The sequence below is a fragment of the Elgaria multicarinata genome, chromosome 6, assembly GCF_023053635.1.
Source record: "Elgaria multicarinata webbii isolate HBS135686 ecotype San Diego chromosome 6, rElgMul1.1.pri, whole genome shotgun sequence".
NCBI classification, from domain to species: Eukaryota; Metazoa; Chordata; class Lepidosauria; order Squamata; family Anguidae; genus Elgaria; species Elgaria multicarinata.
Genome location: NC_086176.1, coordinates 93331911 through 93356159, shown reverse-complemented (window position 1 = coordinate 93356159; position 24249 = coordinate 93331911). Strand labels below are relative to the sequence as shown.

The following is a 24249-nucleotide window of genomic DNA, read 5'->3' as shown; positions in this document are numbered from 1 at the left end:
GGCCCTGCCTCTCGGCTCTGGATTAGCGAAACTGGCGACGTGGGACAGTCCCCCGGCCCAGCCTCTTCCACACGCGCGCGCGCTCACTCACTCAATCACTCACACACACACACACACATACACACACCCCTCCGGCCAGCCGACACAGACGGGGTGAAGCGGGGACTCGAGCCGCTGCCGGTAGTGCCCGGACCCGTTCATTCCTCCCGTCACGGAGGGGCCTCGGCAAACGCTGAAGAGAAAGACGGGAGTTTCCTCAGTGCGGCGCGGTGCCCCCGAGGGAGAGAGAAAGAGAACGGGGCGAATCGTGTGAGGAGAATAAAAGGGTCCGGGCGGAGTGAGGCGAAGGAGACGCCGGCAGCGGAGTGCGCCCGTTTGTCCGCTTCAGAGAGCGCTGCCGCCGGAGTGGGCGGGGAGGACAACCGGGTGGGGTGCACGCTGCGTTTGGTTGGCGGCCCTGTGGTGGGGCGGCCCGTCCGCGTCCCCATCCCCTGCCTGGGCGGCGGCGGCGGCGGCAGCAGCGGGGCCATGGCGCTGCTGCGGGCCCGCGCGCTCTATGACTTCAAGTCGGAGAACCCGGGCGAGATCTCGCTGCGGGAACACGAGGTGCTGAGCCTGTGCAGCGACCAGGAGATCGAAGGCTGGTTCGAGGGGGTCAACAGCCGCGGCGACCGCGGCCTCTTCCCGGCCTCCTACGTGCAGGTCATCCGAGCGCCTGCCGCCGAGCCGCCGCTGCCGCTGCCCGTGCCCACCCCGGCCCGCTACGCGAACGTGCCGACCGGCGGCTTCGAGCCCTTAGCGACGCCGGCCAGCGCCTTCAACCCTCCCCCGGTGCTGCAGCAGCAGCAGCAGCAACAGCTCCCTCCACCGGCCGCCGAGCCTTTCCAGCTGCCTCCACCGCCAGCCGCGTCGGTCTTCTCCTCCTTCCAAGCGCTGCCTTCTTACGGCGGCTCTTCTTACCAGACCAGCCAAGGCAGCGACGACGATTGGGATGATGATTGGGACGACAGCTCTACGGTGGCGGATGAGCCGGGCGTCCTGGGCAGCTCCTACCCGGACTACGAGAACGCAGGCATGGGAGGCGGCGGCGGCGCAGGCGGCCCTTCGAGCAGGTACCGCCTTTCTACCCGCTCCGATCTGTCTCTGAGCTCCCGGGGCAGCCAGCCTGGCGGACCTCTGCATCACCCGGCGGGCGGCGCCAAGAGCTCCGCCACGGTGAGCCGCAACTTGAACCGCTTCTCCACTTTCGTGAAATCGGGAGGAGAGGCCTTTGTACTGGGCGAGGCGTCCGGTTTCGTGAAGGATGGGGACAAACTCTGCGTGGTGCTGGGCACCTACGGGCCTGAATGGCAGGAGAACCCTTACCCTTTCCAATGCTCCATCGAAGATCCCACCAAGCAGACCAAGTTCAAGGGCATGAAGAGTTACATTGCCTACAAGCTGGTGCCAAGCCACACTGGGCAGCAGGTGCACCGGCGCTACAAGCACTTTGACTGGCTCTATGGGCGCCTGGTGGAGAAGTTTCCTGTCATCTCGGTGCCCCATTTGCCAGAGAAGCAGGCCACTGGACGCTTTGAGGAGGACTTTATCTCCAAGCGCCGCAAAGGCCTGGCATGGTGGATGGACCACATGTGTAGCCATCCAGTGCTGGCACAGTGTGATGCCTTCCAGCATTTCCTGACCTGTCCCAGCACTGATGAGAAGGCCTGGAAGCAGGGCAAACGCAAGGCTGAGAAGGACGAGATGGTGGGTGCTAACTTCTTCCTGACCATTAGTGTCCCTGCTGGTGGCCCTGCTGCTCTCGACTTGCAGGAGGTCGAAAGTAAGGTAGATGGCTTCAAGAGCTTCACCAAGAAGATGGACGAGAGCACCATTCAGCTGAATCAGACGGTCAATGAGTTTGCCCGCAAGCAGGTCACTGGCTTCAAGAAGGAATACCAGAAAGTAGGGCACTCCTTCAAGGGCCTCAGCCAAGCCTTTGAGATGGACCAGCAGGCTTTTTCAGTTGGCCTCAATCAGGCCATTGCCTTCACTGGGGAAGCTTATGATGCAATTGGTGAACTCTTTGCAGAGCAGCCCAGACAGGACCTGGACCCAGTGATGGATCTGTTAGCTCTATATCAAGGACATCTGGCTAATTTCCCAGACATAATCCATGTCCAGAAAGGTAATGTATCAACATGCCCTTTTAACCTAATCTAATTGTGATGTATAGAAGGTAGTCTCTAATGAGTTTTTCTCTGTAGATTATTGATAAAATGTTTCAGAGGAGTAACCATGTAAAGCAAAACCAAGGAGTCTTGAAGTTCCTTAAAGATTAAAGATTTATTGTGGCATAGTGAATGGTTACCCTGCTTATCTTGTATACATTTGAGCTTTGTATAACAAATATTGCAGACTGTACCTTCTGGATTTAATGGCCTTTGGGTCCACTGTTTACTATTTCTCTTTGTGTGTGTGTATATATGTATATATAATCTCCTAACTGAGTGAGGATAAATCTGCATCAGATGAAGTGGGTTTTAGGCTGCAATCCTGTGCCCATTTTCCTGGGCATAAGCTGCACTGAACATAGTGGGAGTTACTTCTGATTATATGTGGTAGGATTGCATTGTAAGTCCATTAAAACATATGCCACTGTAAAGCAATAGTCTTTAAAATGTCAAAAGACTCTGTATATATAGTATTGGGAGACAATTTTGTCACTGTAGTCTTTTCCAAGAATATAGGCTAAACTATAGAAGGAAGTGTTTGATTTAAGAATGGTTGTTTTGACACCATAATGATATGGTATTATCCCACCCTATTCCCCCAAGCAAAAAACTATACCTGCCTATCATACAAGGGTATTTATTAGTTAGTTTGTTTGTTTGTAAAACAGGGCTGTAGGAAAGAACTATATAGATAATGAGCATCATTTTAATATATTTTGTTTGTCTGATTTGTGTCATAGAGGCCTGGTAGTACTTACAATTCCTTCAGGTTTTTTAACAAGAAAAAATAAGCTGAGAACACTTTAACTAGTTTCAGGTCACATAGGAATTAATTGCTCATAAATGTGCAGCAGTGTAGTATCTTGGAGTTGGATCCAGACTTGGTCATACTTAAAGTAGGCCTTTGGAATCAATGGGACTTAGTCAGTTTTGACTTAGTCTGAATCCAAGCCCTGTAGTTGACATTTCCTGGACTTTATCTGTAAAGGGATTCTGGATTTTCTCTGCCAGTTTCTTTGTACCTTCTTTCCCCCCAGTGATCTAATGTTTCTCTTTATAGTTTCTTTTTCCCCCCCAGTTTGTGTGTGAGTGAAAAATTACATAAATAGAATCTAATATGTTGTAATTAAGAACTGTGTGATGGGAAGTTTGACTTCATCTGTACAGGTAAACTTGTGTAGTTGGTACCCATTCATGACAGTGTGTTTGTCACTCTGGTGTCTAATTTCCCTGTGCAGTTCTAATCAGTTAATGTATCCTGCATATTAAGGGCAAGGATACAAATGCCATCCTTTGTGATGCAAATAATACAATTGTCAATGTATTCAGTTTATAGCTATTTATCATCCAGATAGAGAAACGTGGTGAAGAAAGAAGAAAAAACAGTGAGTAGGGAGCTGAGAATTGGCACATGATATTCAAGCTGTTCAAATGAGACTTCCAGGAGAAATCTGAAGAGCCAGTGTGTACAATTATTCTTGAAAAGTGTTGCTTGAGTATAGTTTGTTTAAGCCCGTAAAGAAATTGCTGATAAACACTTTCAGCATAGAAGATTTGCTGTTACTGTATAGCTATATAAACACTCCCATGATTGTATTTATATATTATTGTTAACACCAGGTAGATTGCAGTCAATGCTGTTGATCCTTAAAAAAAAAGGTCAGCTTGTTTGCCAGTGGATAGGCTTATCATATTAGATTTTTCAACTGTGTAAAATGATTGATGATAAAGTGTCTGCCTTCTAAATAATTATTGGCATTCTGAAAATACCATTATGATACATTTTAAATTTGGAGACTACTTATTCACAAGAATTTTCCATGCCATCATAGCAGAGGATAAGGAAGGCAAATTCTTTCACTGATTTTTCTTTTCATGTTTTTTCCTTTATCTAGATGTGTATCAAGTGGTGATTTTGCCAGTGCAGAAAGCACTTCAACTCATTTAAATTTGGGCACCTCATTTCCCCCATAGCAACTTACAGCTCCTGTATCCCCAAAATACTGCTTCTGAGGGTTGGGGGACCCTCTGGAACAGAACTGAATATGACATGGAGTGCTGCAGTTGGTGGAGGGGGCTGCACTGATTTAAGTGAGTGGAAGAGCTTGCAGCTAAGTTAAAACGTCCATTGAATACAACACTAGAGAACTTTTTTAAAAAGCCATTTAAAGGAATTACCTTTTTCACTCAGGTGATGGCTTTGTATTACATGCCATTCTTCAGACTCATTTCAAATGCTACCTGCATTGCCAGTGACAATGTGATGATCATCGAACTGCTACTATAATAGTTTAGCATGAAGGGACTTGATGGATTCTGTTCATTTTAGCCAGCTATCATAATTTGTAGAACACTTAAAATTCAAATTTATACTAGCATTTTTGGTAGCATGGAAAAGCTTTCCCCTGACAGCAGTACCTGTAGCTAGAATATTGATTAAAATGCTAGTCAGACTAACTCAGATAGGGTGGGGGGATATATTGTGAAGGAAAAAGCAATAATGGATGCCTGCCAGCTCTTGAAATGTCTGGCTTGTAAGTCAGCCCATTTCAGAAGAATTAATGTGTGTCATGGATTCATGTTGGCAGGCATGAAGTCTATTAAAAATGGGAAGTAGTTGTAGTTCATATACTATCAAACTGTTCCTTGGCCACCTTACATATTTTACTTGCGTGCATAAATATTGTAAATCACCCTGGGTATAAACCCAGTGCAGAATTTCCTCCTGACGTTATCTCAAGACACAGTAGCCTAGATTAGCCATGAACAATTTGTTCCACACCAAGCTAAACACAACTTTCCAGTAACGTTTTGTGGCCTGCCTATTTTTGCATTCCAAAGCCGATAGCAAAAAACAACCACAACCACGCCCCCCAAAACAGGAGGCTTTTTGACTGGTGGCCTGCATTTAGTTTGATGACTCGCAGATTATGCGCACATGGCCTAGCTCAAGGGTCCTAAACATGGCACCCTGAGGTGACATGGTACCTACATCCATTTCTTAAAAAAATATACATACATGGATTTGTATGAAATGCATACAACTTTCTAGCAGCAATACATGGGCTGCAACAAAAGGAGATTAATATCCAAATATGTATCCATTTGAAGGTGACGACAGTATGCCACCCATTCAAATATTGAAAGTGTTGTAAAGTTCTGTCTCCATTGCATTGTACGAGGTAAATGTTTATCCGTTCAGTGTTGTAATATTAGTCTTTTAGCTGTCAGAAGGGTGCAAAGAAGCCATTTGTTAATTTCCATGAAGCAGATAAATAATTTAAAAGAGCATCTGCATCAATGAATATTAAAGACTTTTCCAGTACATTTTTTTCCTGTGGAATAATCTCCCTGTATTGTGAAACATACATTTAAAATGTAATTCACCAAATTAAGATAATCCCTTATTAAAGAGGCATTGCAGGGTCTAACAGACATAAAGCAGAAGTTTTTGCTGAATGATACTCAGCCTAAAATCCATAGATGCGAAAGATAGATACCAAGCAGTGACCCACTGATTAAGCATTTTGTGGTGGTGCTCACAGCAGTATGTCAAATTTCCAAATGTGCCTACAGATCCAAAAGTTTGGAGACTCCTAGCCTAGTTCCTCAAGAACTTGTCAATACGTTGTAATGTTTTACTCGAATCCTTACATAGCATCTGAATGCTTAAGAGTTTAAAGGTGCTGTGGTCCCTGGGAACTAAAGTGTCCCAAGGCCTGTACTTTTTCTTCAAAGATGTTAAAGTATATTTTTCATTGCATAATAAGCCATACATGATTTATCAGCTTGGTGTGCTATAGAGGATATTGTGCTGGACATGGAGATGGGGGTCTAGGATTCAAATTATTGATCAGACTTGATGTTCATTGGATAGTGCTGAATCTATCCATCATCTTCCACAATAACCTGTGTCACAGGATTGTTGTGAGGTTAAAATGGGGTTGGAGGAGTATGTATGATGCCCTGTGATCTCTTGGAGAAAGGGTAGTATACAAATATAACCTATCAGATTGTGGACATGTAATAAAGACAGCGCAAAATGTACTAGTACTAGTAACAGTACTACTGCTGAGCAGTCAGCTCCTTGGTATTCTGGGGAGCTGAGGACAATAAAGCAAATAGGAAGATTGCTAGAGTGGAAGTGGTGGAAGCCTAAGTTATCTCACCACCAGAGGCAAGAATGTGTGCTGCCACTGCCGCCTCCCTCTGCTGCTTTATGCCCTGTCCCAGCTGCAATGCTCACCCAAAATTGGGTGACATGGTGGTTGCTGCTTCTCTAGAGAGTCTCGCCAGCCACCCAGTAGAGCTTTTCCATGTGGTTTGGGGCCTTCTGCAGTCTGGCCCATCTGGTGACGTTAAATAACTTTTGGAGGCCAGATGTGAAATGTTTTCAAAGCACTTTGAGGATAAAATCGCTTACATCCACCATGAATTGGATATGACAATTCGATCAGGTCAGTCATATGCTCAAGGGAGTTGCGCTCTCCCTGAAGAAACAGATTTGGAGCTGGGAGGTGCACCTTGATCCATTTTCTTACTAGAAGCACAAGCAGCTTCTGTGCTGTGCCTTTTACCAGCTTAAGTTGGTATGCCACCTGCAATCCTACCTGGCCTCAGTTATCCATACTCTAGTAAACTTTATTTTAGACTACTATAATAGGATATGCCAGGAGTTGCCTTTAAAAATGGCTCTGAAATTACAGTTAGTGCAGAATGCAGCTGCTAGTTTAATGTTGATTGGGACTGGGCATTATGATTATATTATTCCTGTTATATGCCAGCTGCACTGGTTCCCAGTCCCTTTCCAGCTCAATTCAAAATGTGGGTTTTAACTTCTAAAAACCTTCATGACTTATGATGAGGTTACTTGAAGGATGACGTGTCTCCTCATAGATTTACTCGTACATTAAGATCTTCAGTGGAGAATTCCTGTGGGTTCCCCTGCCATCTGACATGATGTGGTCTGCTAACAGAGAGAGGATCTTCTTGGTGATGGCAGTTGTGGAACATTCTCCTCGGAGAGATTCACCTGGTGCCTACTTTAGTATCTTTTTGTCTATAGGCAAAGACCTTTTCAGATAAAATTTCAACCCTGTTTTTCATGCTGCTTTTAAGATTTTTTTTAGTTTATTAGGGGTAAAATCCCACAACAGTGCTACTTAGATTAGCTCCACTAAGTCATGACTTAACTTAAATCCTATTTATTTCAAGGGGTCTAACTCTAAGTAGGACTTCAGTTGGGTTTGACTGTACATTGTTGTTTTTTGTATTCACACTTCAATTGCTTTTGTAAATTGTCCTAGAAATATGATTGAAGAGACATGTAAAAAACCTTAAAATAATACAGTCATTGCACAACTATCAGTAGTTATCTTGAATAGCCCTCCCTCCCCCAGTCACCCACCATTCTTCCCAGACAATCCTTGAAAGCTGGAAAGAAGTAAAGGGAGGATGATAGTTGAACAATGTAATGTTAGCTTTGAGTTTTTCTGAAAGCAACAATACTGGAGGGATCATGTATATAGGGTGATACATATAGTTATCCTATCCTGGCCAAAGATATAACTTTGGTATAAGATGATGTTCATTCTCTGAGCGATAGAGAATTCTGTGCACTATAGTGTAGGTTTACACTTTCTCCTGTCTTCTTTAGTCATAGTCTGCTGCTGTGGTCCAATGCAAGAGCACATTGGAAAGGAGGATAAGTTTATAGTGAAGGAGAGCTGGATCAGCACATGTGTTTCATTTCCAGAGCTATAGGGACACCATAGCTTCCAACAGGACTAGGTTCTAGTGAAACTTGTCCAGAAAGAGCACTCTTAATGTATGTTAGAGATGGAGTCTGCTGCCACATAGGAACTACAAGGTAGCAAAATATTGTAGACATGAATCCCCCAATTATTTATGATAGTTGACCTGGGGAGAAAGGTGCCCACAACTAAGCAAAACATTCTTTATATAGGCAATGTAACGTATAGAGTAATTTGGTCTTCAGGGACGTTATATAAGGATTGGTTAATTTTTCAAATTAACAAAACAAGAGTGTAGGGTAGGACTGAATACCCGCTGGCCCAAAATCTTGTGTATATTAATTTTGGAGCAAAATATGTTTTATCAAATTGCTCACCAATATTTCTGAAAGTCTCAGCATTTGATAAAATGTATTTGGTGCCATTTTTTATTACCTACTTGCCACTTTTTGAACTTCACCATGGGATCAGTACTTAATATCCACCATTCTCTTGACATAAATTATATCTAGAAATGGGTATGGGAGAGAACTGTGGGTTGTGCTTTGATTTGTTGTTCATTACAAAGCTGTGCTTCCTGTCATGGTGTGCTATACTTTATGAGATTTCACTGTTGGCTATTTCAATGCAGGAAAAAAGTGTTTACCATGCTGATTTGTGCTTTCATATGAGATTTTATTGCCAGATTTCAGGGCTTTCAGGTTTAAACTATAATCAAATAAAATAATTGAAATGTTAGGAAATGTAAATATAAAACATATGTATTTTAGGGGGTGGAAATCCTACAGGGTCGTGAACATTGTTTATTAATCTGTGGTTTGGAGTAAATGACAACTAGAAGAGTTCTGGTGTAATTTGAAGATGAAATTATGTTTGTAGAAGGAGAGTTGTGGGTATTAAAGGAAATAGCAGCAAGGAAATGACAGAAGTAGATTTGCTGTCACCACTTACATCTGCAATAAATATGACTAAAGTCACAACCCCGTTTGCCTGACATGGGAGTAGTTAATAAGTCATGGTAGCTGGTTAATCACCCCTGCATGTGCTGCCCAATTTAGCTCATTACTGTTGCCAGGTGCAGCTTTTCATAACTTCTGAACCCAGCAAGGGTGGATGGGTGGAGTGGTTACAAATCACCAAGCAGCCCTAGAACAGGCCATGGGTTCTGAGCAGTTTATTAACCGCCCCAGCCAGCCACTTTTGTCAGGTTTGGACATCAGGACAAGCTGCACGCAATGAGGGCAACTGAATAAACCAGGCGACATGCAACCTGCACATGTGGGGGTGGTTTACAAGCCACTATGGTTTATTAACCACCCCTGTGTCATTTGAACCTGCATGTCAGTATAATTATTCAAGCAAGTAAAAAGCTTTAAGTGTACATTTAAATGCCAATTTAAGTGTGGTCTGAAAGTGTTCATGTACCTGTTGAAGGTTAAGGTCTGTTTCTCAAGTCGTTGTTTAAATTTCTGATGAAATGGAAAAGCAAACCACTTTGGCTTACATACATTATCATACAATGCGAGACATTTTCTAAGACTAATGCTCAATTTCCCCCCCCCCTTCCATTTATCTTGATAGACTATGCTTATACTTACCAACTCCATTAAGGACTAAAGCTGATTTAAAATCATGACACACCATTTTTTCCTCAGCTGTGTTTTTAATAGAGGTGAGCAGCCCTCCACAAGTCTGCTCACCAACAATAAATGCCCTTCCTTAGTATCTCATGAGAAACCCTCCTACCTTTCCATTTTCCAACTCTGACGTACAGGGAGGGGGAGGGAGTTTCTGATCTTACACTACGTTTTGTATCAGGTAGAAAGAGAAGTATAAATATGACTCACTTGAATATGGCACCATATCTCTTGTCTTCCAAGTTCTCTGACATATGCAGAGGATTTGGGCGAGGCAGGAGTCACTGGCAATCATACATTGTCTCTGGCTAGCAAGCCACGCCAAAACACATGGACCCTCAGAGCTGAGCCATTGTGTTTGTTTGTGTTTAATAAAAGAGCTGAACAAATCATTACTCTAATATTGCACAAAAGAGTATCCCATGTCATTTGATTTATCCACAATAACCCATACTCAACTTTGTACACCCAAACATTTATAATAAAAATTAATCTAGAGTACTTTACCAAAGTTAACTTGTAAGCTTCATAAATTGTATATTTAGTCCTGGTTTGGGGAGTTGGCTTATAAATTACCTGTGCCCATTACAGCACAAATCACCATGGATTGTATCCAAAGGTGTTCTTCCATTCGAAACATTTGAATACAACCCCATGTTTTCATATGCATCATACAAGAGTATAATCCGGGTGAAGTTTGCAGGATGTAATCACATTTAAGTTATTACTGGTAGATCAGTTCTGGAATGAATGGAAACATTCTTCAGCTGTTTATGCCGACATTTTTTGCAGGAATGAGATGAAGGAAAGATGCTTGCTTGTACAAAGCTGAGTACAGGATATTGTGGTGACCTTAGAAAGGGTATTTGGGTTCAAGTATGTGGCAAGAAACAGTTGGTGCCAGCAGATAACTTTATGTTTACAAAAATCTTGCTTAACTATGAAAATATTGGTTAATCAGTGTGAGGTTTTACTGTACAAAAACTATTTACATTGAGAGAAATTGTTGTATTGTCATTAAATTACATGTATTTCTTGTAAGTTAATGAAAAATATATAGGTTGCAATTAAAAACTTGGAAATCCTAATTCATGATGAGCACCTTTATCATGATTCTAGCTAATGTTGCATCAAGCTGCAATGTTAATCTAGACTGGTGTTTGGTTTCAACTAGCTCTCTAGAGAGTCAAGCAGAAATCTTTGCCAGTTCAACTTTCCTTAACAGGAGGCTATAAATTCAGTTTGACCCCTCACACATGGAAAGCATAAAATCACAAAAGCATTAACATATTGCCCATCATGAACTTCTTGGATGGAGCAGGCTGTAAGTCCAGTAAATAAATACATTTCTATTCTGAGCCTACAAAAGTCTTACTTGTTTACTTGGAAATAGTTGAAGGTTGTAATTATCTTTTTATACATGCATTGTCTCTGACTGTACAACAAACATGGTTCATTAAGCATTTTGAACCTGGCCTGTTTTTGCTTGGGTAGTAGTTTGTAAATAGTGTACTAGAATGCATGATATAGAATTGCAAAGTAGAGAAATCCTCACAATTGGTGAGAGGAAGGAGTTTTTCTAGTTTAGGCAGAAAAAACCAAGATTATGGCAACCAGCTTGATTGATAACTGGCAAATAGAGGGAGAAAACGTGGAGGCAGTGACAGACTTTGTATTTCTGGATGCAAAGATTACTGCAGACGATGACTGCAGCCAGGAAATCAGAAGACGTTTACTTCTTGAGAGGAGAGCAATGACAAATCTTGATAAAGTAGTTAAGAGCAGAGACACTACACAGACAACAAAGGTCCGCATAGTTAAAGCAATGGTATTCCCCGTAGTAACCTATGGCTGCGAGAGCTGGACCATAAGGAAAGCTGAGCGAAGGAAGATAGGTGCTTTTGAACTGTGGTGTTGGAGGAAAATTCTGAGAGTGCCTTGGACTGCAAAAAGATCAAACCAGTCCATACTCCAGGAAATAAAGCCAGACTGCTCACTTGAGGGAATGGTATTAAAGGCAAAACTGAAGTAGTTTGGCCACATAATGAGAAGACAGGATACCCTGGAGAAGAGGCTGATGCTAGGGAAAGTGGAAGACAAAAGGAAGAGGGGCCAACCAAGGGCAAGATGGGTGGATGATATTCTGGAGGTGACAGACTTGATCTTGGGGGAGCTAGGGGTGGCGACAGCCGACAGAAAGCTCTGGCGTGGGCTGGTCCATGAAGTCACGAAGAGTCGGAAGCGACTGAACGAATAAACAACAAAAACAACAACCATTTGGAAATGGATCTGACCCCTCCTAGTGCACTTCTGCTTAAAAAACAAAACAAAAAACCCACCAACCAATTTCTTAAATCATAGAATCATAGAATAGCAGAGTTGGAAGGCGCCTACAAGGCCATCGAGTCCAACCCCCTGCTCAATGCAGGAATCCACCCTAAAGCATCCCCGACAGATGCTTGTCCAGCTGCCTCTTGAATGCCTCTAGTGTGGGAGAGCCCACAACCTCCCTAGGTAACTGATTCCATTGTCGTACTGCTCTAATAGTCAGGAAGTTTTTCCTGATGTCCAGCTGGAATCTGGCTTCCTTTAACTTGAGCCCATTATTCCGTGTCCTGCACTCTGGGAAGATCGAGAAGAGATCCTGGCCCTCCTCTGTGTGACAACCTTTTAAGTATTTGAAGAGTGCTATCATGTCTCCCCTCAATCTTCTCTTCTCCAGGCTAAACATGCCCAGTTCTTTCAGTCTCTCTTCATAGGGCTTTGTTTCCAGACCCCTGATCATCCTGGTTTCCCTCCTCTGAACACGCTCCAGCTTGTCTGCGTCCTTCTTGAATTGTGGAGCCCAGAACTGGACGCAATACTCTAGATGAGGCCTAACCAGGGCCGAATAGAGAGGAACCAGTACCTCACGTGATTTGGAAGCTATACTTCTATTAATGCAGCCCAAAATAGCATTGGCCTTTCTTGCAGCCATATCACACTGTTGGCTCATATTCAGCTTGCGATTTACAACAGTTCCAAGATCCTTCTTGTTTGTAGTATTGCTGAGCCAAGTATCCCCCATCTTGTAACTGTGCATTTGGTTTCTATTTCCTAAATGTAGAACTTGGCATTTATCCCTATTAAATTTCATTCTGTTGTTTTCAGCCCAGCACTCCAGCCTATCAAGATCACTTTGAAGTTTGTTTCTGTCTTCCAGGGTATTAGCTATCCCACCCAATTTTGTGTCATCTACAAATTTGATCAGCGTTCCCTGCACCACCTCGTCCAAATCATTAATAAAAATGTTGAAGAGCACTGGGCCCAGGACTGAGCCCTGCGGTACCCCACTCGTTGCCTCTCCCCAATTTGAGAAAGTTCCCTTGATAAGTACTCTTCGAGTCCGATTCTGTAGCCAACAGTGAATCCACCTAATAGTTGTTCCATCTCGACCATTTTTAGCTAGTTTGTTAATCAGAATATCATGGGGCACTTTGTCAAAAGCTTTGCTGAAGTCAAGATATATGACATCCACAGCATTCCCACGGTCCACAAGGGAGGTTACCTGATCAAAAAATGAGATCAAGTTAGTCTGACAGGACTTGTTCCTGACAAATCCATGTTGGCTTCTAGTGACCACCGCATTGATTTCAAGGTGTTTACAGATTGACTTCTTTATAATCTGCTCCAGAATTTTCCCAGGGATGGATGTCAGACTGTAGTTCCCAGGTTCCTCCTTTTTGCCCTTTTTGAAGATAGGGACGTTAGCCCTCCTCCAGTTGTCCGGCACATCACCCGTCTTAATAGATAATAGACAAAGGTTCTGAGAGTTCTTCCGCTAGCTCCTTCATTACTCTAGGATGCAGTTCATCGGGCCCTGGAGATTTGAACTCATTCATGGAAATTAGGTGTTCTTTGACTGTTTGTTTATCAATCTCAAACTGTAATTCTGCCCCCTCAACTTCTGCTTCACTTTTTCCAGTGGGGTCATAGACCCGCTTTTGGGAGAAGACTGAGGCAAAGTAGGAATTGAGTACTTCAGCCTTTTCTTTGTCATCTGTTATCAATTTGCCATCCTCATTAAGCAGTTGAACCACCATTTCTTTCCTCTGTCTTTTACTACTCACGTATCTGAAGAAAGCCTTTTTATTGCTTTTAGCATCCCTCGCTAATCTCAGCTCATTCTGAGCTTTAGCCTTCCTGATGCTATTTCGGCACTTCTGCGCCACCTGTCTGTACTCTTCTTTTGTAGCCTGGCCTTCCTTCCACTTCCTATATGTATCCCTTTTTGTTTTCAGGTCATCTCTAAGCTTTTTGTGGAGCCACATTGGTTTCCTCTGTTGTCTTCTATCTTTTCTCCTTGTTGGAATTGTTTGTAACTGTGCCTTTAAAATTTCCTTTTTTAAATACTCCCACTCATCCTGCACTCCTTTTTTCATTAGGCTCATTTGCCATGGGACCTTACTTATCATAGTTCTAAGTTTATTAAAATCTGCTTTCCTAAAATCCAGAATACGTGTATGGCTACACTCAACTTCTGTGTCTTTCATAATCAAGAATTCGAGTATAACATGGTCACTTTCCCCCAGAGTTCCCGTAACTGCCACTTTATCCACTAAGTCATCCCTATTGGTCAATATCAAGTCAAGGATTGCCGATTCTCTAGTTCCTTCCTCCACTTTCTGTAGGAGAAAGTTATCACCCACACATGTCAGGAATTTCTTGGAAGGGCCGCTTTTGGCAGTATTTGTCTCCCAACAGATATCAGGGTAATTGAAGTCCCCCATCACTACTACATCACACTTCCTTGAAACACTGGCAATTCTCAACAAATATTGTTGAGAAACAAATATTAACTAAAGCTGAAACAAATGTTAAAGCAATTGAAACGTTTGAAAACTGATGAGAAATGTTGTGAAAACTGAGTGAAAACATATTCCATATAACATGATTCAGCACAAATAATAGTGAAGAAACCCATATTTTGAAACCCCTAACTAACTTATCTGCAAAACCTGACTTAATTTGAGACTATTCTCCGAAATATGATTTCAGATTTTGGTAAATAAACTTTTCAGCACTAGTTGTAACATTGGCGGGATGTGGGGGAGGGAATGCCTTCAAGAATATCTATAGTAAACAGCATGATTCAAGTTATCTGACACCTCATTTATAACACCAAGGGCCATTATTGCCTTTAAAACATGAATGCTAAAATTGATGGCCAATATTGCACATACTCTGTGCATGTATGCAGATTTATTTGTGGAGTTTTTTCTTCAGAATACGACTTCCTAGAACCCTTTGTAAACTCTTTCAAAAAGCAGTCGGGGGATTCAGTATAAAGGAGTTTAAAAGGGACCTCAATGCAAGGGTGGGAATACTGCAGGCACACAACATAGAGCTTCCCTTTGGGGATTTGATACTGGAGTAGTTAAGAAACTGCCACTGGAAGAGTTGCAATATTTTTATGTTTCCCTTTAAACTGTTCTCAAGCCTTACCACATTCTTAATAACTGCATAGGATTAGATCCAGACTCAGTCATGCTTAAAGTAGACCCACTGAATTCAATTAGACTTGCTTAAGTTGCAGTTATTTCATTGGATCTACTTTATGCATGATTCCATAATCCACAAACTACTTTATAGCCCTCTAGAGTTTAAGGACTATTTCAGGGTTTTGTAGGAGAAAGGTTCTGAAAAAGTTCTACAAAAAAAAGGGGGTGCAGTGTGTGTTAGTCCCCAATGAAAATTTTATGTTTTGCTTAGCTGTCAATTTTCACACATTGGCTGTACATTTAATAATTTGGATTAGCAAGTTTTTAGGATGGTGCTTGTGAAAGAAATTAAAACAATAGCACAAGGTTTTGAAACTGGCTCTATTCCATGCACATGGCAGCCTCAAGCAACTTAATTGGTATTGTATTGGTTCATTCTGAGAGAGAGAGAGAGAGAGAGAGAGAGAGAGAGAGATAATGTGTCAAATAGAAGAGGGAATGTGATTTGTATATTATAGGGGGAAATGAAAGTCTGTAAGAAAAGCTGTGTTCTATGATTTTTCACTTCTATTTTATCTTTATGAGTTTATGAATCTCAACATGCCATAAGGTTGTACCCTTATGGAATTGGTGATTTCCATTCTTCAGAAAAAATAATTTAATGTGAATGTGAAGCTTCATTATTCTAAGTATACTTGCCTTGATTTCCAACAAGCATCTTGGCATGAAACCATTTAATGTTCTGTACTGTAAGTTGACATGGCATAGCTGCAGTAAACCTAATAAGTTTCATATTTCTCTTGGCTAGCAAAACTCAAAACACTGCAGAAGCACCAGAACCTTTTAGCATCAACAAGACAATGTTGTATCTCAGTTTTTCTAAGGGTAAACTGTTAGTGGTATTCAGGTCTATTGTCTATTGTCACTTTTAGAAGAAGCATATTTCTACACATACATTTCTCACCATATAGTTGCTAACTGGAAGTGTCACTTGATGCTAAGCCATTTCATAAATGAAGCATTTGACTTCATAGCATAGATATTATTTCTAATTATGATAAATGTATTTCCTCATCATGGAAAATGTGTAATTTGTATATAAATAACATGTTTTTAATCTAGAACCATAAATCTTCCTCCTTTAGATATGTAAAGTTTCTAAGGGCGTAATCCTATGAATGTTTAGACAGAAAAAAGTCCTACAATACCCAGCATTCCTCAGCCAGCCATGCTGGTAGTTTTAAGACTTGTTTTCCTATCTAAACAAGCATAGGATTACACCCTAATTGTAGGTAACCAATTTTCCTGCCTTTGACTTAAAGTTTGTTTGCCATATGAAACTGCAGCACGATCAAAATCTGTTAGAATATAAACCTGTCACATCTAGTCTATTGTACTATATAAAATACAGCGATTCTTACTTGGGATTCCCCCTCAAATAATCATCAGTTTGGATCCAGGCTTAGTCACACTTAAGTCATACCTAGTCCTGAATAACTTAAGCCCTGCTGATTTCAGTGGGTCTGCTATAAGTATGTCTAAGCCTGGATCCAATCCAGATGAAAACTAATCTTTTAATAAGTAAGCATGAAAGTAAATACATAGCTCCAGATGCCCTGTATTCACCCATATACAGTGCATATTGCTTTTCATTGGATGATTTGGAATTGTGGAGAAAGAAACTGCTTGGAATATTTTAACATTCAGTGACCTTTTGTCACCGCCCATTTGTGTCCCAACAGCTTGCAATTTGGACCTGTTGATTTTTCTCAGTGTTATTGTAAACTGTTGAAAGTAAGTGCATTAAATAGGCCATAATTTGGGGGAAGACCTATACATGTTAATACTCTCGAATATAGCAAAAAGTTTTTTTTCTGGGACTGGTGGAGAGTTTATAGTGCAAAGGAGTTGTACTTTCCAGGCTGCAAGCCTTGAAAATTAGGTTGTATGGGTCACTCCAAACCATCCCAACATTCCTAATTTATGTATTTTTAAAAATGTCTTTTTATTTCATTTTTTTTTAAGCTCCCACAACAATACAAGCTTAGCCTTGTCCAGGTCTGAAAACTATCAAAAATATTACTTACAGCCCACAAGTAAGCCAGAAAACAAAAAAGAGGTTAGCTTTTACTTTTTTAAAAGGAGAACTGCTGCTAAGAATAATACATCTTGAAATACTCAAAACAGAACACTACTTGCAACAAGCAAGGGGGAAATTGGAATGTCATGAGGGAAGGGCAGGGAAAGGCATTTTTAGCCAATTGCATCATATATTCCTATGTATGTAGCCTATGCTGCTTTCTGATGTTCATTTAGCTTAGTTTGGACTGTCGATATATCATATAATCTTACATTTTCAAGCAAATTGTCCACAATCCATGAAGGAAATGCCATTGCAGGCTTACGTTAGCAAGGCTTACTGATGAAAGTTGGTGGGGCTCTGACACAACCCCTTTAATTTCAGGTGATAGATTTAATTCAAGCTATGAAGAGTGCTGCTGAGTCAAACTAAGGGCCTATCTGGCCCAGCAGCCTGGTTTCCAGAGTGGCCAACCAGATCCCTAAAGCTTGCATTGTTTATCCTAACTGAAGAATACTCATATCTCCAGTTTTGTATATAGGGGAGAGGGAAGGCTAAAAAAAAAATCAACAACACTAATTGGAAGCGATTGTCTAACTGCTACTTTAAGAAGTATGGAAAACAAGCTAAACTTACTCATTTGTCTGACAACATCCAGATGTTGTGTATAAATCAAACTAAGCCTAAACTTATTTTACTAGTAACTGCAATCTTTAGTTCAGTGAGATGACTCTTCATTTGTGTTAATCCACAACTTTTGAAAATAAGTGCTATTAACTATTGAGGTGAATCAAAACCAAAACAAAACCCCACATAATGTCTCACAGAGAACTGCACAGGCAAACCATGATAAGATAAAGATCTTGTGAATTCACAGTGACTCAGGAGTGATGATGGAGAATGTGCAAGTGACCTTCAGCCTATTCATCCACTGTGTATTTATTTATTTATTTTTTAAAAAACCATATAGATTTAGGACACTTCCTTGTATTCTAGAACCAACCAGTTCACTCATTTATTTCATATGTTTATATTTGTATCACATCCTCTAAGGTATTGTTTTTCCAGCTCTGTTCTTGGGGGCAATGAGGAACATGGGGCTACTTGGAAGCTTATTTAGGCTCCTCAGTGATGAAATCCTTTGAAATGTAGCTTGGTATCCCTGCAGTTTCACCCCTTCTATGCACGGCACCAGGAGACTTTAGGGGGTGGGGTGCCTGAATGAACTCTTAAATCTTATGAACAGACTGTGCATCAGAGAAACTGCCCATAACGTCCTTCAGTCTGCAAGAAGCAGAAGCAAGAGCTTCTTCCGCAGACAAAAGTTTAAGCAATTTTGATAACAACTGCTGTAAGAAGCTGACTGTGACATGCATGTGGTTTCCTCATAGTGGCTTGGGCCAATCTGGTGCCAGCTACATTCCTTCTGAATCAAGTAGGCAAAGTCACCTGCTGCTGCAGAGCCAGCAATTAAAATCTTGCTGTAGCTTCAAGACATGACTGGCTTGGGCACAGACGCAGGCCATCAGTTGCTTGGGAGAACTCAGTTCAAGTGGTGCCTGCAACAAGTGTCTCTTCCTCAATCCAGCATGCCTGAGTCTCTGAGAGCATGCTCCAGAATCCACTGTGACAGCATATAGGCATCTGGGACACCCTTTATTTGTATATGGGTGCCTGTGCCTTGTCTCAACCATGGTGTCCAAAGCAACAACCTTCAGCCAGACCTAGGCAGAATTTTCAGTGTGTGAGCTGAGAATCTGGAAGTGCAGAAAAGCAAACTTCAGATGTGTTACAATGTGTTTAGCATTTCATATCCTTCATCCCTTTTGTCTCTGAAAGATTCACAAAGGAGCATGAAGGGGAGAATTCTAAAGTATGTTTTATACTCTTCAACAGAAGAAACCAATGTGGCTCCACAAAAAGCTTAGGGATGACCTGAAAACAAAAAAGAACACATATAGGAAGTGGGAGGAAGGCCAGGCTATAAAAGAAGAGTACAGACAGGTAGCACAGAACTGCAGGAATGGCATCAGGAAGGCTAAAGCTGAGAATGAGCTGAGGCTAGCGATGAATGCCAAAAGCAACAAAAAAGATTTCTCATAGTAAAAGACAGAGGAAAGAAATGGTAGTTCAGCTGCTTAACGAGGATGGCAAATTGATAACAAACAACAAAGAAAAGGCTGAAATTCCTACTTTGGCTCAGTCTTCTTCCAAAAGCAGGTCTATGACCCACCCACCCCCAGCAAAAGTGAAGTTCAAGCTGAAGGGGAAGGATTGCTGTTTGAGATTGATAAACAAATGGTCAAGGAACACCTAATTTCTTTGAACAAGTTCAAATTTCCAGGGCCTGATGAACTGCATCCTAGAGTAACAAAGGAGCTGGCAGAAGAACTGTCAGAACCACTGTCTATTATCTTTCCAAAATCATGAAAGACGGGTGAAGTTCCGGACAACTGGAGGAGGGCTAATATTGTCCCTATCTTTATGAAGAGCAAAAAGGAGGCACCTGGGAGCTATAGACTAGTTAGTCCATCCCTGGGAAAGTTTTGGAACAGATTATTAAGAAGTCAGTCTGTCAGCACCTCCAAAACAATGCAGTGATTACAAGAAGCTAGCATTGATTTGTCAAGAACATATCCTGCCAGACTAATCTGATCTCCTCCCTTGTGAACTGTGAACCTCCCTTGTGAACTGTGGGAATGCTGTGGACATAATATGTCTTGACTTCAACAAAGCTTTTGACAAGGTACCACATGGCATTGTGATCAGTAAACTAGTTAAAAGTGGGCTAGATGGAACAACTATTAGGTGGATCCGCAGTTGTTGTTGTTGTTATTATATTACATTTATATACCACCCCATAGCTGAAGCTCTCTGGGCAGTTACAGAATCAGACTCAAAGAGTGCTAATCAGTGGTACCTTCTCAAACTGGGGGGAGGTAACAAGCGGGGTACCTCAGGGCTAAGTCCTGGGCTCAGTGTTCTTCAACATTTTTATTAATAACTTGGATGATGAGGTGCAGGGAACGCTTATCAGATTTGCAGATGACACAAAATTGGGTGGGATAGGTGATACCCTGGAGGACAGAAACAAACTTCAAAGTGATCTTGACAGGCTGGAGCGCTGGGCTGAAAACAACCGAATGAAATTTAAAAGGTATAAATGCTGAGTTCTACACCTAGGAAAAAAGAAACCCAATGCACAGTTACAAGATGGGGGACACTTGGCTAGCAATACTACAAGTGGGAAGGATCTTGGAATTGTTGTAGATCACAAGCTGAATATCAGCCAACAGTGTGATGTGGCTGCCAAAAAGCAAATGCTGATTTGGGATGCATTAATAGAAGTATAACTTCCAAATCGTGCAAAGTACTGGTTCCCCTCTATTCGGCACTGGATATTGTGTCCAATTCTGGGCACCACACTTGAAGAAGGATGCAGACAAGAGGGAGGGGGTTCAGAGGAGGGCAACAAGGATGATCAGCGGTCTAGAAACAAAGCCCTATGAGGAGAGACTGAAAGAACTGGGCATGTTTAGCCTGGAGAAGAGAAGGCTGAGGGGAGACATAATAGCACTCCTCAAATACTTGAAAGGTTGTCACACAGTGCAGGGCCAGGATCTCTTCTCAATCATCCCAGAGTGCAGGACATGGAATAATGGGTTCAAGTTACTGGAAGCCAGATTCCAGTGGGACTTCAGGAAAAACTTCCTGACTGTTTGAGCAGTATAACAATGGAACCAATTACTTAGGGGTGGGTGGGCTCTCCTACCCTAGAGGCATTCAAGAGACAGCTGGACAGCCATCTGTCAGGGATGCTTTAAGGTAGATTCCTGCATTCAGCAGGAGGTTGGACTTGTTGGCCTTATAGGGCCCTTGCAACTCTACTAGTCTATGATTCTACCTTCTAAAAATTTGGATTACTGTGAAATTGCAATTCTTGAATTTATTCTAGATAGTTTATAAAGTTTATAGAGATCTTACTTGAGTAAAGGGTTGTTGGGCTGAAAATCCTTTCATCAAGCAGAGAATTCTGGGAAATTATTATTATTATTATTATTATTATTATTATTATTATTATTTCTTACCCGTCTCTCCATTTTTATCGAGGCGGGGAACAACAATAAATGGTAAAATACATAAAACTGAATTAAAACATAATATACATGGTTAAAACATCCTAAAAAACATTCTAAAAACATCTTAGTAGTCTTATTATCTCTGGCCATATTGAGTACTTCCAGTGAATTATGAACTCACATAACTTCAGTAAACATGTTTGCATTATTAATTGTCCGGAAAAGAATAGAACTGATTCAAGGTTCAGGAACTCTCCTTCATACGTAATGTATTTCATGGTTTACCCTTGCACATGAACTGAAATGTCTTACGTATTTACATCAAAATTATGTTATTTCAGGGTAGTGTTAGCAATTTTTACTGGCAGGATTTTAGGAGAAAAGCTATGAAAGTTCCAGAATTCAAGTGTATTTTGTATTTAGTATCAAAGTGGTGTAGTAGGTATAGTATGTTATACTGGAGGTCAGAAATCACCAATATGTATAATACTGATTGAGTTTACTTATTTATTTATCTAAATATTTTTACACTGCCTTTCATTTCAAAGCACCTTACAAATGTTTGCTCATTTGAAATTTGATAAACCATTTAATTTTTCTGGACTTTGAGGCCTTGTCTAGGTGTAGTAAGCACTTCCGTACCACATCTAGAACAAGCACTGGCTATAGTAAAATATAATGAGAATAGCATTGTTTCGTGTATTTATAGAATTGATTTATTATTTCACATACATAGTATGGGAACTATTTCAGAGCTCTTTCAACTTCTAATGGCAGACTTAATTAGTATGTTTTTTAAATACATTTGTTCCACTCATCTTAATTTCAGTGTATCTTTTTTGTTCAATATGCAGGAGCCCTTACCAAAGTTAAGGAAAGTAAGAGGCATGTGGAAGAAGGGAAGATGGAGGTCCAGAAAGCTGATGGCATTCAGGATCGTTGTAACATTATTTCTTTCGCCACCCTGGCAGAAATTCACCATTTCCACAAAATTCGAGTCAGGGACTTCAAATCACAAATGCAGCATTTCTTACAACAGCAAATACTTTTTTTCCAAAAAGTGACACAAAAGTTAGAAGAAGCTCTTCACAAGTACGACAGTGTTTAATATTTCTTAGATCTTGGACTTTGAATGGTGGATATTTCTTGGCTTGTGGATGGAATAAGCAACAGAGTCAAACACCGCTCTCAAATACCTGTTGGGGTGCTTTACAAGGATGATTTTATACTGGATTCCAGCTGAACCTAATAATTGCATAAGGAGGAAATAATTATGCCTATTTAGTGGAGACTGTACTACACATTGTAACTAAGTTATACTCCAAATGCCTACACTACCATTGTAATGTTTTTGAAATAATGATTATACTATTTGCCTTATTGCTTTTTTGAAATACGGTATTTTAGTGCATATTCTGTAGACCACAAAACCTTTTGGGTCTTTCAGGAAGTTGGCTAGATAAAAGCCTGCTTCAGATGCCTTTTTAAAATTCTCTTAGGTTTGAATTTTCTAAATTCAACCAATTCTCTGTTTACAAATTCCTATTAGAGCAGCTATGCGATTTTGTGCCTTTAGACTTACGGTTTTCATTATTTTTTTCTAGTAAAACACATTTTTATGACTGATTGAATGAAGGATTGGCTCCTCTGACAGGGCCTGATTTCAAACCTCATAGTGACTGAAAAATAACTAGTCATGTAACTTGCACACTAGATATTATGTTAAATGTTGGCTGAAAAAAACCCTGGGATTTAAAATCATTTTAGACTTCGTGCTGATTAAAAATACTATTTATTATTTGTACCAGAACCTTAAAAACACAAGCAAGAGTGCAGCCCTGCTGTATTCCTTTTTTAAACATGGAACAGAAAACCTTTCAGTGTAACACATCTTTGAATGGAAACTTGGACCACTTATCTAATAAAAGAATACTGAAGTTTATCAGTGGAGTAAGAGGTGAGGATTAGTGGCTCGCATGTATATGCATGTGTGTTTTGTTTGCAAGACTTGTGTGTCTGTTGATTTCTTTGACTCTGAACATGAGCCTACAAAACATTCTGTGAAATTGCTGATTGGTTGGGAGGAAAATATTAATAACTCTTGACAAACCTATTTCCATGAATGCATCTAATCTATTTTTACAGCCATGTAAAATGTGTGCCCTTTCCCAGATCTTGTGCTAGTAATTCTTGTAATTTATGGCCTAGGTGCACATTCTGGATGCATTTTCTTCACATTCTAAGAGCACATTCTGGGTGCATTCTCTCCATTCTAGATCTCTCACACACACATGCACCCCCCAAGTGGCTTTTTCCCTTATAGGATTTCAGATGTGAGTTCATCGTTATGGCAGAGTGTGGGAGAAAACTTAGAATGCTGCAGAGTTAATTTCCTCCATTACACCTTGGGATGATGTGGGAGTTCCAGCAAAAAACATCAGGCCTCTTAAATCATGGTTGTCCCAGCACCAGTATATGCAAGAGCATCCACACTTCTTTTAGCAATAAATTACATACAATTAAAAGCAACAATTTCACTCTCAGGTGAATGCCATCTGCTCTCTTCTACCCTCCCCTGGTCTCTCTGTGTTTAGTTTGTTAGTTCTAAAAACTTCATTCTTTGTCACTTCCTTGACTTGTGGAGGTCGTCTCCAATATCCTCTACAGTTCATTATATTCATGATGTAAATAAAATGTTCTTCCAAAGTTGAACCTAAAAATTAAAGCTGAACCTTGATTCTTAACAGAGCAATCCTATACATATCTACTCGGACATAAGCCCCATTGAGTTCAATCCTAAACACACTTATTACTCATCTTATACCTTGCTTTTAAAAAGGTGCTCCAGTCTGCCTGCCTGCAGTGCCAGTAGCATCATGGCAGTGGTGGGTAAGCTGTGCCTAAGGATTTCTCCAAGCCCCCCAAATCTGAATTTTTCAAACATTCCAATGTAGTTTCTTGAACCAAGTAACTTTGCAATTAAAACTGTTTCCTTAACCTGTTATTC

General features: G+C 41.0%; 1 protein-coding gene across 1 annotated transcript; it reads left to right on the top strand.

Moving 5' to 3' along the window:
• Positions 1-528: 528 nt before the first annotated feature.
• SNX18 (sorting nexin 18) lies at positions 529-23986 on the top strand. The gene is made up of 2 exons (XM_063128074.1): positions 529-2167; positions 22097-23986. The coding sequence occupies exons 1-2, from the start codon at positions 529-531 to the stop codon at positions 22348-22350; spliced, it is 1893 nt and encodes a 630-aa protein (XP_062984144.1). The 3' UTR covers positions 22351-23986.
• The last annotated feature ends 263 nt before the right edge of the window (positions 23987-24249 follow it).

Excerpts from the sequence above, each read along its gene's own strand:
- SNX18 (XM_063128074.1), top strand. The coding sequence starts at position 529 with ATGGCGCTGCTGCGGGCCCGCGCGCTCTATGACTTCAAGTCGGAGAAC. Across the intron at positions 2,168-22,096 it reads CATAATCCATGTCCAGAAAG|GAGCCCTTACCAAAGTTAAG; the intron begins GTAATGTATCAA and ends TTCAATATGCAG.